The sequence below is a fragment of the Callorhinchus milii genome, unplaced genomic scaffold (genome assembly GCF_018977255.1).
Source record: "Callorhinchus milii isolate IMCB2004 unplaced genomic scaffold, IMCB_Cmil_1.0 Scaffold2, whole genome shotgun sequence".
NCBI lineage: Eukaryota > Metazoa > Chordata > Chondrichthyes > Chimaeriformes > Callorhinchidae > Callorhinchus > Callorhinchus milii.
The window spans coordinates 26,160,389-26,175,506 of record NW_024704743.1 but is presented as its reverse complement, the minus strand read 5'-3'; the positions used below and the strand labels follow the sequence as shown (position 1 = coordinate 26,175,506).

General features: G+C 44.1%; 1 protein-coding gene across 1 annotated transcript in view; it reads right to left on the bottom strand.

The window, feature by feature from the left end:
- Positions 1-12,300: 12,300 nt before the first annotated feature.
- zdhhc11 (zinc finger DHHC-type containing 11) overlaps positions 12,301-15,118 on the bottom strand; it is a 37,059-nt gene continuing 34,241 nt past the window's right edge. Inside the window, exons 9-11 of the mRNA XM_007889644.2 lie at positions 13,818-13,926; positions 13,221-13,305; positions 12,301-13,026 (exon numbers count right to left, since the gene is read on the bottom strand). Of these exons, the coding sequence (XP_007887835.1) occupies positions 12,707-13,026; positions 13,221-13,305; positions 13,818-13,926 (514 nt within the window). The 3' untranslated portion in view covers positions 12,301-12,706. The remainder of the gene's footprint in view (positions 13,027-13,220; positions 13,306-13,817; positions 13,927-15,118) is intronic.

Below are 15,118 nucleotides of genomic sequence, written 5' to 3'. Positions count from 1 at the left end.
TTTTTTGCAGAAATCATACACTTTTACTTTCTCTTTCTCTCGCTCTCTCTCTCTCCCACATCCAACCCACACACTCACTCACATACACACTCACTCACTCACATACACATTCACTCATTCACATACACACTCACTAGCTCACACACTCACTCTCACCCACACACACTTACTCACACTTGCACACACTCACTCTCACTTGCACACACTCACACTCACTCACTCTCACCCACACACACTCACTCACTCACACTTGCACACACTCACTCTCACCCACACACACTCACTCACTCTCACACTCACTCTCTCCAACCCCCACACACTCACTCCCACCCCCACACACAGACACTCAGTCACACACACACACTTTCACACCCACACCCACGTCTGTCATTTGTCTTTCTCGGATCTCGATTACATAAACCGAGCATAAACTTACAACACTTAAAAAAATAAATCGCAAATGACTGGAAGGTGCGGTATATTTGTATTAATATAAGGTCCGACTAACGTTACAGATCCTCCTCGAGTCAGAGCTAAGACGAAAAGAATGGTTTTACAGTTCCAAACAAGTCATTTGTTGTTAACAATAAATATATACGCCTCTATTTCTATTCACTTGTGGTTTGGGCATTTGACCAAGAAATCTGTTCCTGTCGATGTGGAGAAAGCTTGGGATCCAATCCACAAGGGGACAGGAATACTGTGGAATTTTCCACCTGCAGTTCTTGGAACAGTTTCCTGATTCCTCACCGAGACACCAATTTGAAGTCAATTTCAACCGAAGCCACAGCACAAACGTTAAAGGAGTTTCAATGATGCTTTCACTGGAAGAAATCCTTCTCCTAACTGTTTTAATATGGTCCCATATAGATTGGACAACATCATTTTTACATAAACAGCACTTATGTTAAGTGTGTTTGACATACTATCCATGACCCCTCATCAACCCGGTAAAGTCTTCAATGCTGTATCTAAGATTTTAATGCATAATACATTTTGTGTACAATACAACAATGGTTATTCAATATAAACACATTTCAGAAAGTGCATAGAAAAGGCCATTTAAACCATTTTTGGTGCCAACTTTCCACTGGTACAATATTCTCCAAACCCAATTTCATACTCTCTCTCCCCCCCCCCCACCCCTTTTTCTATTCTTTCTCTTCAGTATTTAGCCAATACCCTTTTAAATGTTATGGTTTCAGTATCCGCATACTAGAAGTTTTGAGAAGTTTTTCTTAAGATTGTTTTTTTAAAAAAACTGAAAGATCACAGAAACTGACTTTCAAAGTCAGGATATCCTGTGTGTATCTACCCTATAACTACGTGCCATGGTTTATACATACAGTAAATACCCCCCACCCCCACCGGACTTACCAAACTCCAGGTATCTGGAATTCCGAAACAGAAAATAAAATTAAAATTCTGGGTGCTGGTAAATTCCTGCTGGGCCACTCTGCTGGCAGACGCCCCCACCTCACTGTGTTTGCTGGCCTTCAGTGGCTAGGGATTTTGACTTGGGATAGGGAGCCATCCCACTCAGCTCCTGTTAACTCAGCAAGCCAATTCCTAATAGGTAGGGTGATCCGAGCTGAACAAGCAGTGGGAAAGCTTTGCCAGACAACAATATCAATGACAAGGTATGCGGTTTGAGCTGGTTAGACTCCAGCAGTACCCCGCCAGCGTACAGCACACTCTAGGGTCCCCAAGCCTTGGCTCTTGCCAACCTGGGCCTAATACTTTCCAGAATTGGGTGAACAGGATGCTTCCCTCAAGGGAGAGAGTGCGCATTCCATTCCAATGCTCCATCTCTGGAAATTCCACGTGTAGATGGGATGTATCAAATTCTCAGTTTGGTTTGGATGCCAAATGGCATGGTGATGGGTTTCCGCATGTGTCAGATACCCAGCCGACTCCTCCAAAACAATTTTTTGGGCTCAGTTTAAATCCCACGAGCAGAAGATAGCTTATTCGCTATTCTCTGCTCTTGGGATTCAAACAATTACAATGTTGGTACCGGCATTTACCGACAGTTATTAGTACTGAAAAAAAGTCAGTAGTAAAGGCCAGTAAAGGTATCGGCATTGTAAATTACATTTAGCTGGAAATTCCGATCACCGAATTGGATCTCCCCATTGGACCGGCTAAGTCGGGGTTCAGTAGAATCCATTCTTTGTAACTTTACGTGATTTTTCCTTCCACTTTTGTGATGTGGAGCCCTATAGCTCAGTGGTCAGAGCCCTGGCCTTTGCAAGCGAGAGACCTGGGTTCGATTCCCAACAGGGCGAAATGTTGGGCAAGTTTCCTTACTCCACATGTCTCTGTCTACCTAGCAGTAAGTAGGAACCCAGTTTTAGTTGATTGGCAGATCGCTTTTCCGGGGGTAATACTTCCTTCAAAAGTATTAATAATAACCAATTGGTCACTTAAGAGCAACGATTGTTTGTTGGACACTGCTGCGCGCAATTGGCTGCTGCATTTCGCCCACAAAATATACAGTCAATTCACTTCACAGTATATTCTGTAAAGCGCTTTGAGACGTCTTGAAGATGTGATAAGGCAGTACTATCAACTGCAAAGATTATTAAGGACTATTATGATGCACGGTTAACATTTGAAGTGACACCTCAGTTAATATGAAAGCGTTTGATACCTCTATTTGCTATCAGACACAAATCACAAGCCATTAAAAGTTACATGAATCACCTCACCTTGTGTAGCGTGGAGTCTATCACCCTCATTCATCTACTTATCAGTGATCAACCTACCTCATCCTCACATTCAAATACTTTCATTGTGCACCACCCTAATTTTCTGCAAACAATTGCAAATCTACTGCCTACCCTGGCCGCCTCCCTTCATCCGCAAACTCTGGTCAGTTATATGCCTCCACTCATCCATCAGCAGACAAACTCTCACCAAATCCCTTTACCTCACCCTCTTCTCTGCTTTCATTCCTACCTCTTTGACAATGTTTTCACCCACCACCCTCTCTGTGCTGACTTCTGCTCAGTCTTTGTAAAGCCCTTTGAATTGATCACCCAAAGTCATCATACAGTGTAAACTGTTGTTATTCTATTCCAAAGAGGTGATAGAAAGGTGACTTACCCGACTCCTATCCCTCCTCGATTCCCCCACGGCCTCCCTCTGCTCCTCCCTTCACATTCTCCATCATGCCCACCGTGGTAGATGCCGTCAGCTGTCCTACAGCACCCACCCTGACTGCCCCTTCCCCCACTCTCGCCACAAGGCCCACCGGCCCTCACCCACGGGAGCCAACCTTTCGGCCCTCACTCACATCCCCATCCAACCCGTCTACCCATCCCCTCCCACCCCTCATCTCCCCCACACTCCCACCACTAACTGTCCCTCCTCATCCACTCCCCCACCTACGACTGTGACCACCCCCTTGACCTGGTGATTAACGCGCCTGGACCAAATCCAAACTAATGGGCCATCAGCAGATTTGGCTTCACCATACCAAGACCTACCACTGCGCTCTTGTCTCTGCCAAATCCTCCTTCTACTCCAAGGTTATCTTGGAGGCAAATGACAACCCCAGGCTTCTCTTTTCCACCACAAACCTTCTCCTCCATCCATCTTCCCATGCCTCGCCTATCCTCTCCTCAAACTCCAACTGTGAGGAGATGCTGGACTTCCTCAAATCCAAAATCGAGGGGATACGTTCAGCCACCTCTGCCCCATTCACCGCCACCCCCACATCACCTGTCGCTCATGACCCACCTCCCATCCATTCCCCCCTACACTCCTTCGATCCTATCTCTCCCTCCTCCCTCACCGCGACTGTTCGCAAACTCAAACCTACCATCTGCTCCCTCAATCTAATCCCCACCTCTCTCCTCATCTCCCAGCTCCACCTTCTGGCGCCTCTCCTGTACGACATCATCAACCTCTCCTTGTCCACCAGTTCAGTTCCCACCCTCCTAAAAACAGCCGTCATCAACCCATCCCCCAAAAACCTTCCCTGGACCTATCCCTCCTCTCAGCTACTGCCCCATCTCTAACCTCCCATTCCTCCCCAGGGTTCTAGAACGAGTTGTTGCGTCCCAGCTCTGCTCCTTTCTTTCTCGCCATTCCCTCTTTGAACCCCTCCAATCCGGCTTCCGCGCTGCCCACAGCACGGACTCGGCCCTGGTCAAAGTCACTATTGACATTCTGAACATCTGTGATCAGGGCTCCCTCTGCCTCCTTGTCCTCCTCGATCTCTCTGCCTCCTTTGACACTGTCGACCACTCCATCCTCATACACCGCCTCTCCTCTTTACTTAATCTTCGCGGACCTGCCCTTGCCTGGTTCGATTCCTATCTCTCTCACCATCTCCACTTTGTTGCCTCTAATGGTTTCTCCTCCGCACTGTCACGTCTGGCTCTGTCCTTGGTCCTCTCCTCTTTAATATCTCCCCCTTGGTGTCATCATCGGCAGACAAGGAGTCCTGTAGCTCAGTGGTTAGAGCACTCGTTTTGCAAGCGAGACGCCTGGGTTCAATTCCAGGCAGGGCGAAACCGTGGGCAAGTTTCCTTACTCCACACACCTAATAATAATCCCTCTAAAAACAAAACAATAATAAATTGGTCATTTTCAATCCACGACTGTTTGTGGGACACTGCTGTGTGCAATTGGCTGCCACGTTTCGCCCACAAATATACAATCAATTCACTTTACAGTCTATTCTGTAAAGCGCTTTGAGACGTCTAGAAGACATAAAAAGCGCTATATCAAATGCAAGGATTATTATTATTATTATGGGGTCAACTTCCACATGTATGCGGATGACACCCAACTCTATCTTTCTGCCCCCACCCTCAACTCCAGGACCACTGCTGTCCTGACAGACTGTCTGTCGGACATCAAGTCCTGGATGAGGGCAAATTTCCTACAGTTGAATGTGAACAAGACTGAGGCCCTTCTGATTGGCTCACGTCAGTGCCTCTGCACCTCAGGCTCTGGCAACATCAACCTCCATGGTTGCACACTACATCTCACCACCAGTCAGGAACCTCGGTGTCTTGTTCGACCCTCAACTGTCTCTTCTTCCCCACATCCAAGCCATGACCCGCTCTGCCTTCCCTCACCTCCGTAACATCGCCCGACTCCGCCACTAGCTCACCCCTCAGGCCACTGAAACTCTTGTTCATGCCTTCATCACCTTCAGGCTCGACTATGCAAACAACCTGTTTGTCGGCCTTCCCAACTCCTCCCTCCACACGTTGCAGATAATCCAGTACTCTGCAGCCCATGTCCTCTCCCGCACCAAACTCCATGACCCCATCTCCCCCTTTCTCGCTCAACTCCACTGGTTCCCTATCCTTCAGAGGATTCAGTTCAAGGTCCTGATCCTCACCTACAAAGCCCTCCATGGCCTCGCCACACCCTACCTCTGTGACCTCCTAACCTTCTACCAACCCGCCTGCTCCCTCTGCTCAGCCGGCTCTGGCCTGCTCCACATCTCCCGACCCACCCGCCCCACCATCAGCAGGAGAGCCTTCAGCCACTCTGCCCCCAACCTCTGGAATTCCATCCCCCAATCACTCCGCCTTGTCCCCTCCTTAGCCTCCTTCAAGTCCCACCTCAAAACCCTCCTCTTCGACCATGCCATCAGCCACCCCTCTTCCCCTCCCCTCCCTTCTCCCACCTGACCCCAGCTCAGGTCTGAAATGCTGTACACTGTCCAGCGCCTTGGGACATCCTCCCGATGTGAAAGACGCTATACAAATGTAATCTTGCTGTTGTTGTTGTAATATTTATATTGTGTATTCCATCTATGGTGTTTAGATGAAGTATATTTACTCATGAGTGAAATATCAAAACTCCTAGGTGTGGGGTGGCACGGGACGAGGAGAGGGGATAATGATATACAAGCATATACAATCCTTTGTACTTGGTAAATGTTGACTGCTGAAGCTAGTTTGTCTCTTTTGGATCAGTGCCATCACTCTAAAAAATACTGTCTAACTCCTTTGAATTGCAAAGGACGACTTAATTAAAAACCAAGGCTGGAAAAGTCATTCTTTTACTGTAATTTTGAGGCGACGGAAAAACATAAAGTGAGTTAATGGATAAACCCGTGACCTGTAATGGAAAAGGAGACTCGGTCTCTAATTGGAAATTGGCTCCCACGGTTTACCAATGCCAAGTCTTCAGTCTTCTGGATGGAAACAACATATTTGCTTATAAAATAGTCACTAGATTTCATAGTAAAATTCTGTGAAGAGCTTTGAGACGTTTGGATGTCGTGATAAAGCTCTATGTTATTATTATATACAACATAAAAAGCAAGAGACAAGGAAAGATATCAGTGGTGAGCAAGGTCAGGTCAGCAAGTGCTGAATATACATCTGGATTAGGTTTATGAAGACAAGAGCCTCTGGGACAATATTTCAAAGGCTCATTAAAGAAAGGTTACGCTAGGTTAAACAACAAAACTTACTGAAAGTGACTTCATTGCAACAAGATTTATCACAAAAAATATAATCCTTTGCCTTTAATATACTGCCTTTCACATCGAGACAGCATTGAAAAGCATTTGCTGTGAAGTGTATCATATTTTTTGGGGGGTGAGAGGGTGGGGGGTGAATGCATCCGCCAATTGGCACACAGCAATGTTCTTTTTAAACAACTATGGAGAGAACCATCAGTTTTATTTGGGGGATTGTTGGCGAGCACACAAGAAACTTTTCAAATAGTGCCACCTGAACAGACAGTCAGGACCTCGGTTTAACATCTCATCTGAAGGATGACAATACAATGCCCTTTCTGGAGTATCAGCCTAACTCTGTGATCTATGCACAAGATAAATCGTTCACAAGGAGCAAAATTCTCCAGTGCAAGCAAGAGATCTGAAGTTATGTTGAAAGATCAGAGGAAGGATAAGTCAGAAAAATCTGCTACCAAAAGGCTCAAAAGGGATCAAGTTATTGCTTTCTCTGGCCTGCTGGGGACTGAACTGACCCTCAGATAACCTTTCAGTTTGAAACTTAGCATTAAATTTAGCTTTGTTTCGCCCACAAACTGTACAGTCAATTCACTTTACAGTATATTCTGTGAAGTCCTTTGAGACGTCTCGAAGACGTGATCAACTGCAAGGATTATTATTGTTCAACAGAAAGCTGAAGCACAAAGAGAGTGAGAGAAAGAGAGAGAGAAAGGGAGATGTTGCATTTTTATAGTGCTTTATGTACATCAAACTATTTCGAAGCTCATCACAAGCTATTTCGCTCAGGTTTAATCATAATTTTTGTAAGCAAAAATAGGAGTCATCTGCATCATGAACCTCCCACAAACAACCATGAGGGGAATGGCTAATTAAATAATAGTAATCCTTGATATTGCTTATCATGTTGTCGAGGTGTCTCAAAACGCTTCATAGGATACACTGTAAAATGGACTGACTGTGTAATTTGTGGACGAAACACGGCAGCCAGTTTGCGCACACCCACAAACAGCCATGTGAGTGAGTGACCAATTTTATTTGGAGGATGGGTGTTCCTGGCTAGACAAGCAGTGGGAAAGATTGCCAGACAGTGCATTCAATAGCAAGCGATGTGTTTTTCGCTGGTTAGACTCTAGCAGTTCTCCAAAGCACACTCTGGGGTCCTGAAACTTTGACTATTGCCAACCTGTGGAATTTGGTAAGCAGAATACATCCCTCCAGGGAGATGATGCACATTCCATTCTAATAATAAAAGCGCTATGTCAAATGCAAGGATTATTATTATCATATTATTATAATAAATATCCCTGGAATTGCCATGAATAGGTGGGATGCATGGAACTCTGCTTTGTTTGGATACTTTTAAGCATGGTGATGTTTTTCTGCATGTGTCAGACCCAAGCTGACCAAAAATAAGCACCCATTAACAGTGTCTCTGAGCACACTGTCAAGTGTCAAATGAGGACCCCCTCCAATCGGGTTTCCGTGCTGCACACAGCACAGAGGCAGCCCCGGTCAAAGTGACAAATGACATTCTGTCCATCTGTGACCAGGGCTCCCTCTGCCTCCTCATCCTCCTTGACTTCGCTGCTGCTTCGACACCGTTGACCACTCTATCCTCATCCACCGCTTCTCCTCTCACCTCAACCTTCACGGCTCTGTCCTTGATTGGTTCAGATCATACCTCTCACACCGCCTCCACTTCATCTCCACAACGGTTTTTCCTCTAGCCCCCACACCGTCTTGTGCGGCGTTCCTCAGGGCTCCCCTCCTCTTCAATACCTAGATGCTCCCTCTTGGTGATATCATCCACAGACATGGGGTCAACTTCCACATGTATGCGGATGACACCCAACTCTACCTCTCTGCCTCCACCCTTGACTCCAGGACCACTGCTGTCCTGACAGAATGTCTGTCGGACCTCAAGCCCTGGATGAGAGCTAACTTTCTTCAGTTGAACATCCACAAGACCGAGGCTCTCCTGATTGGCTCCCGTCAGCGCCTCCTCACCTCAGGCACTGACAGCATCGCTATTCATGGACGCACTCTCCACCTCACAGAGCCGGTAAGGAACCTGTGTGACCTGTTTGACGCCCAATCTTTTTGTTCAGCCGGGAGTGTGACACATGTGGAACCTTGACATCTTGTTTGACCCTCAACTATCCTTTCTCCCCTACATCTGCACCATGACTCGCTCTGCCTTCCCCCACCTCCGCAACATCACCGGGCTCCGCCACTGTCTCACACCACAAGCCTCCAAAACCCTCATACACGCTTTCATTACATCGAGGCTGGACGATGCAAACTCATTGCTTGTCAGCCTCGCCAACTCCTCCCTCCACAGACTTCAGATCATCCAGAACTCTGCAGCCTGTGGCCTCTCCTGCACCAGGCTCTGCAACCCTATCACCTCCATCCTCACCCGACTCCACTGGCTTCCCATCACATAGAGGATACAGTTCAAGATTCTGGTCCTCACCTTCACAGCCCTCCATGGTCTGCTCCTCCCTATCTCTGTGACCTCCTAACCCCCTACCATCCTGCTTGCTCCCTCCGCTCAGTGGGCTCCGACATGCTTCACATCCCCTGCCTCGCTCTCCCCACTGTTGGCGGGCGGGCCTTCTGCCACTCTGCCCCCACCCTCTGGAACCCATCCCACAGTCCCTCCACCTCGCCCCCTCCCTTGCCACCTTCAAGACCCACCTCAAGACCCTCCTCTTCGACTGTGCTTTCAATCTTCCTTCTTCCCCCTATGCCCTCCACCCTGCCCGACCCCGACCCCGACCCCCAGTTTGGGTCCGAAACTCTTGTCAGTCCACCGCCTTGGGACGTCCTTCCGACGTCAAAGGCGCTATACAAATGTAATTTTGTTGTTATTGTTTTCTTAATTTGGAAGAGAGCCCATCTCTGCCATTTATTGTTGAATTTATATTAGAAAACACTCAGGGGTGAGATTGCTGACATTTTTGCTTTTCCTAAGAAGCTGTGAAACAAAATCCCAGTTTGTGAACTGTCCATTCCAGGAGGATCGGGGTTTGTGCATTGTATCTACGGGTAAATACAGAGCAGCCATGTGGGCTTGAGAGGGGTGACCTTAAGGACAGCTAAAAGCATTAATATTTTCTTTGAAAGTGAGTAGGTCACAGAGGACATTGTAAGAGCTGAAACCAGACAAATATGATAAATTATGACTTGGTCTAAATTTGCTAAATCAGATTTGTGTATGTAATTAAATCTACTCTTGGTTTGCAAATGTCATAGTAAAGGTCACTAATTGACAATTTCCAGTTTGATGTTGACTCGTGTAGCCAATCCTTTTACATCCGAGTCCAATGTTGTGTACATTTTTGTAGACTCAGTCCTATTCCATTCATTGTATTTTTGAGCTGTGTGTACTACAAGTTCAGAAAACCAATTACCAATTAAAATTGTATATTTTATTATCTGAATCATAAAAATACAAGAATTTTATTAAATAACATTTACATACATTTTCCAACAGCTGACTAAAGGGCGTGTCTTGGTGCTTCATGTATAATTAATATAATATAATGAGGACTGAAATGATCAAAAATGACTGAAAACTAATGTCAATTATAAAGAAAACATTAGTGATTTGTCCTGTCATGTTGGTTGTAACTTAGTATCTTTGCAGTCTTCTGGTTTGTTGTATTTCAGGTTCCCTGCCCTTCAAGCTGTGCATGTTTTTTGACACAATAGCATTAGTGTCTTCACAAACACAACTGAAGTTATATAACATGAACACAGCATTTATAATGGGATTGACCTAAGCAGGGCAGATTGAATGCAGAAACTGTTTAAAAAGGCTTGTGCAAACAAATCAATGTAATAACTAATGACAAGTGATTTAAAAAAAATACTGAAACAACACTATTGGGTCTACTTTGCATTACTTAATGGGATTCCCAAATAAGGAATCAGAATCACACGAATGGGGACAACGTGATTTAGTTCTATAATGGAGTTCTTGTGGGTCAACGGGAATCCTAACAGGATTAATTATTGAGGAATTCCATTAAGAATGACCACAAAGTAGACCGCCTGTATAGAAACACACATATGTACATAGACTTTTTTTTTCCATTTCAAGTTTCACATAATAGGCACTCATTAAAACACAATTCAGATGATTTGTCTATAAATATTAAAAATTGCCACGTTCAACACAAGTACCGTTAGTGAATAGTGCATTGAAGATGAGAAGTCAAGTTAAAAAAACAAATGCATGAGTTTGATCCCATCAATGTGCTGGACCAAATCTTCCCTGTTGCCATGCTGCATGTTGCAGAAGGTAGTCATTTGGTACGACACTAGTGAATGTTACTTTACTTGATCATGAGGGATTATTCTACCAAAGGTTCATTCAGGAAACTCCCGAATGGGCTGGCAGCCCCATGATAACATTTAAAATGATCAATACAAAAATATTTTTTCTCTCTCCGATTCTAAGAGTTTCAGCATTTATCAATTAATCAATCGTGGCTCTGTGAAGATTATTATTTGTTATAAATTTGTTTCACATGGTTTTTAACTGGAAACATTTAAATCAACAAATGAGGATACTTACAATTAAGAGCCACTTATCGCATCAAAACAACCTAAAGCACATCACAGATAATTACTATCAAGTGCAGCAGTTGTTTTTGAAAGCAAACACGGCAGTTTTCTGGTTTGCATGAAACCATAAACAGCCTTGTGCTAAATGATAAAGCAATCTGGAGGATTGCTGGACAGGAAACAGGATGAAATGCCATTCTAATTTTGAATAGTGTCGTGGGATCTTTAACTTCCACCTGAGAGGGTGGCACTTCTGACAAAGCAGCATTTCTCCAGCACTGCACTGGAGAGTCAGCCTAGACTTGACATGAGTCTTAAACCTACAGCATTCTGATCCAGAGGTGAAAGTGCAACCAGCCAAGCCAGACTATGAAGTGAAAACTTCACATTTCCTATTGTACAGGTCAATGCACGTCTGACTGGTGTAACTAACACATCTTGTTAACATATTGCCTTCCTGGGGTCTAATTGGTGATATTTCCAAACCAGATGTATTGCTTTAATTGCAATGTGTGGTTTGCGACACAGCAATGGTGAATCCAAAGTCTGAAAAATCCCCAGCCAGCAAAGCCTAAGTGAGAATTTTGCAAAGCAGAGTCAATGAGGATTCAAACTGGATTTATTGCAATTAATGCAGTAAATATGGTTTGTGAATATCACAAGTTAGACACCAGGTCTTCATTCCTACTCTAGCAATTTGCTGAGTTGGAGCAGCTTTGGTGTGGCATTTACCTAGAAGACTACATGCTTGTCGCTGGGACCCACAAATATTGCATAAAGACCTCATGACACATGAGTGAGAGAATTGTGCAGGTCATTCACTAAAACATTTCTTTTTCTAAATTTCATTTCCCTAAAACTGAGTACTGTAAATTGACTCCCATTTCACACTGAAAAATATACCCAACATCCACACGAACATACATTGCGAGCGAGTGTCTACTTTATACAAATAGTTATGGTACTTGAGTTATGCCACATCTATCAAATATGCCCCATTTTCGTGAGTTTTCTTTGAATTTGAAAAGTGGGGGAAGGACGAAATTGGAAGACTCTTGTACATCACGCTCCTTAGTTCTGTGTTGTACTGGTTAGCAGCTTTGTGTGACGCAGGCAACTGTGAACTGTGCAACTTATTGGGATCAGTAGTTACAAGTGCAGTGCACTTTGAGATAGCAAATTTCAAGACAAGGTCAAATCTAGTTCCTTCTTCCTCTTCCTACCTACTCCCTCCCTCCCCCCCCCCCCCCCCACTTCTATATCCAGCAGCTTTGGGCTAGATCATGCGGTCTATTCTACCATCAAACCACGTAAGCTCAACAGTTTATCATGTCCCTGTTCACTCAACTCCGCTTATAAGTTCAGGCACAGCATAAGAAAGAATCATAGCCTCAGGCACAGCATTCATACAGCTTCAGGCACAGCATTCAAAGACACATTGAATGCAAACATTTGGAATTTCAAAATTTCCAGGCCTGCCTAATAAACCCTGCTTCTCAACAGAAGAATGACTTAGGCACTTGGGCTTGATCTATCACACGAAGGCCTCAAGAATCCCTGCTGCATTGATCAACTTTCTATCGCAAAGTTTTCATTCAGAGATCAGGAAAATATTCATTCAATTTTGCCCAGATGAAATCTGGATTCGCTTGATAACAAATAAATGTGCTTAGTAAGTTATTTCTGTTTGTTCAGATGAATCCTTGTGCCTTTCTGGACCATCGGCTTTGGAGCCAACTGTTCAGAACTCCTTGGATTTGCCAGCAAGCTCGAGGTGTTGTCCAAAAGCACGCTTTCATTTGAAGCTCCCAAGCTCTTGTGTGTATTACTCGTCTCTTCTGTGCACGTACTTTCCATAGTGGCACTGCCAAGAGGATTTTGCACCACTGGGATCTCTTCTATAGACTCCAGGCTTTCTCGGTGAGGCTCCTTCAAGTGTTTGTGATCAATCTGTAGCGTTCCATCAGACTTGTCCTGTGGTTCTGGATTGGACTGAGCTGTTTGACAAGAAGTGAGATATGAGCACATACAAGAGACCAAAAATAATGCAAATCCACTCGTATCGGCACAGAAAAAAATGCCCATTCATGATGTTGGGCTTTTTTTTAAATAAAGACAAATCTGAAGCGCTTTGTAAATTCTAAATAGCACTGGATGGTTCAAATACTTGCTTTATTTGTTTTATTCTTACCAGTAGATGTCTTCTCAGATACAAATTTAGTTTCGTCGATGTTACTGTCCTCTTGTAAACCATTTCTGGGTCGCTTATTTGGTTCCTAGCATTAAATTATTTTAATTTTAGAAGTCACAGAAAACAGCTTCAATATTAATGCTGCACTTTAAACAAGATAATAATAATCAGCTCTTTAATGACACAAATATGAATGTTTAAATAGATTAAAACAATAATAATCGTTGCATTTAATATAGCGCCTTATCACATTGTTGAGACATATCAAAGTGCTTCACAGAATATATTGTAAATATATTGTGGACAAAATGCAGCAGCCAATTGCGCACAGCAGTATCCCATAAACAATTGTGGACTGAATGACCAAATTTATTTATTTTTTTGGAGGGATTATTACCCTCAGAAAGCAATCTGCCAATTGAATAACAAAATACTTATTGCTGGGTAAACAGAGGCGTGTGGAGTAAGGAAACTTGCCTAAGGTTTCGTCCTGCCCAGGAATCGAACCCAGGTCCTCTTGCTTGCGAGGCGAGTGCTCTAACCAATATGCTACAGGATGAGTGCTACAAAATGTGCAACAACATAGCTTAAAAATACCTGCTGACTGTGAGAGGGGATTGCGGATGTAGAAACACTGAAGGTCTCTTGGCAGATCCCATTTGATGTTCTATTGGTGAATTGTTCCTGGTCTTGGTATTTGGAAGCACTGGGAAGAAAATACAAGCAAACATCTCCTGAGGCACAGACTTTTCAAACAATAGTGCAATTAAAGCTATTGACCGAGTGCACGGACAAGCAGGGCGATTGTCTGTGTGTTAGTTGGCATGAAGTTGATACTGTTCAGTTGCTCAGCCCTTCAGCCTGTCTGATGTAATTCAGTTTGCCAACATTAGATGGCACTAATACGCTAATAAAGAGAATTGTTGTCAACGAGATCGCCCACAATTATGCTCCTGTTTACACACCACAAAAAGGTTGATAAAAAAATAGTGAACTGAGACGTATTTTTGCCCAAACTTTCTTCAACCATTTTACTTTGCAAACCACAGCTTGATTTGCGTTCATATTGCAACTGTATTGTAATGAAATATATCAACTGTAAAGAAACGGTTTTATAATGGGACTGCGCTGTAGTGGAGTATAATGCCTGGTATTCCCAGCCACAGATCTCCTCGGACCTGACTCCGAGTTGGTTCCCTCACTCACTCACTCTACGTACATCAGATCAGAATTGATCATGTGAAGTCGGAGGGAGAGGAGTGGGCCCAGCGATATTCCTCCTTTCCACGGACTCCCTGATGTCATCCCAGAAGCACAGTTATGACGTCAGGATTACGCATGCAGGAGGCGCCATTAGATTGGTGTTTTGTGATCTCTGTGGTACCAAGAGCTGGCTCCAGGAGAGGTTCTCATTGATTTCCTCTCTCAGTTTATGGGGAAGGGCTTTGCCTTCACTTGGAACATCACTGATGGTTCAGATATGATTGGGAGCCGAGAGATAGTTATCGATTTGAATCTTTTGAATAAAGTTAGCGTAGCACAGTAACATGCTGGATGGACAGGTTATTCAAAGTATTCAAAAAGCTAGTGTTAAATTTACAAATAGTTATTTAGCAAAAAACGTGACAATCCCTTCCCATAAAGAACTTCATACCCACTTCATTGATTTCCCATCATGACCTTCAACATCAAAATCACCTAAATCTGTTCTGCTCCCTATTTTTTCCTGCGCAATAAGAATAGGTTAAATGGTTAGAAGTTTTGCTTATAGCCCAAAGATCCAATGATCAGGGACTATCCTTCATTCCCTTCTATGAAGCTATTCTACTAGATAGGGTGAACAAAATAAATTTCGCAATACGGCACTCAATAACAGGAACATCAGAACATGGGGAGTG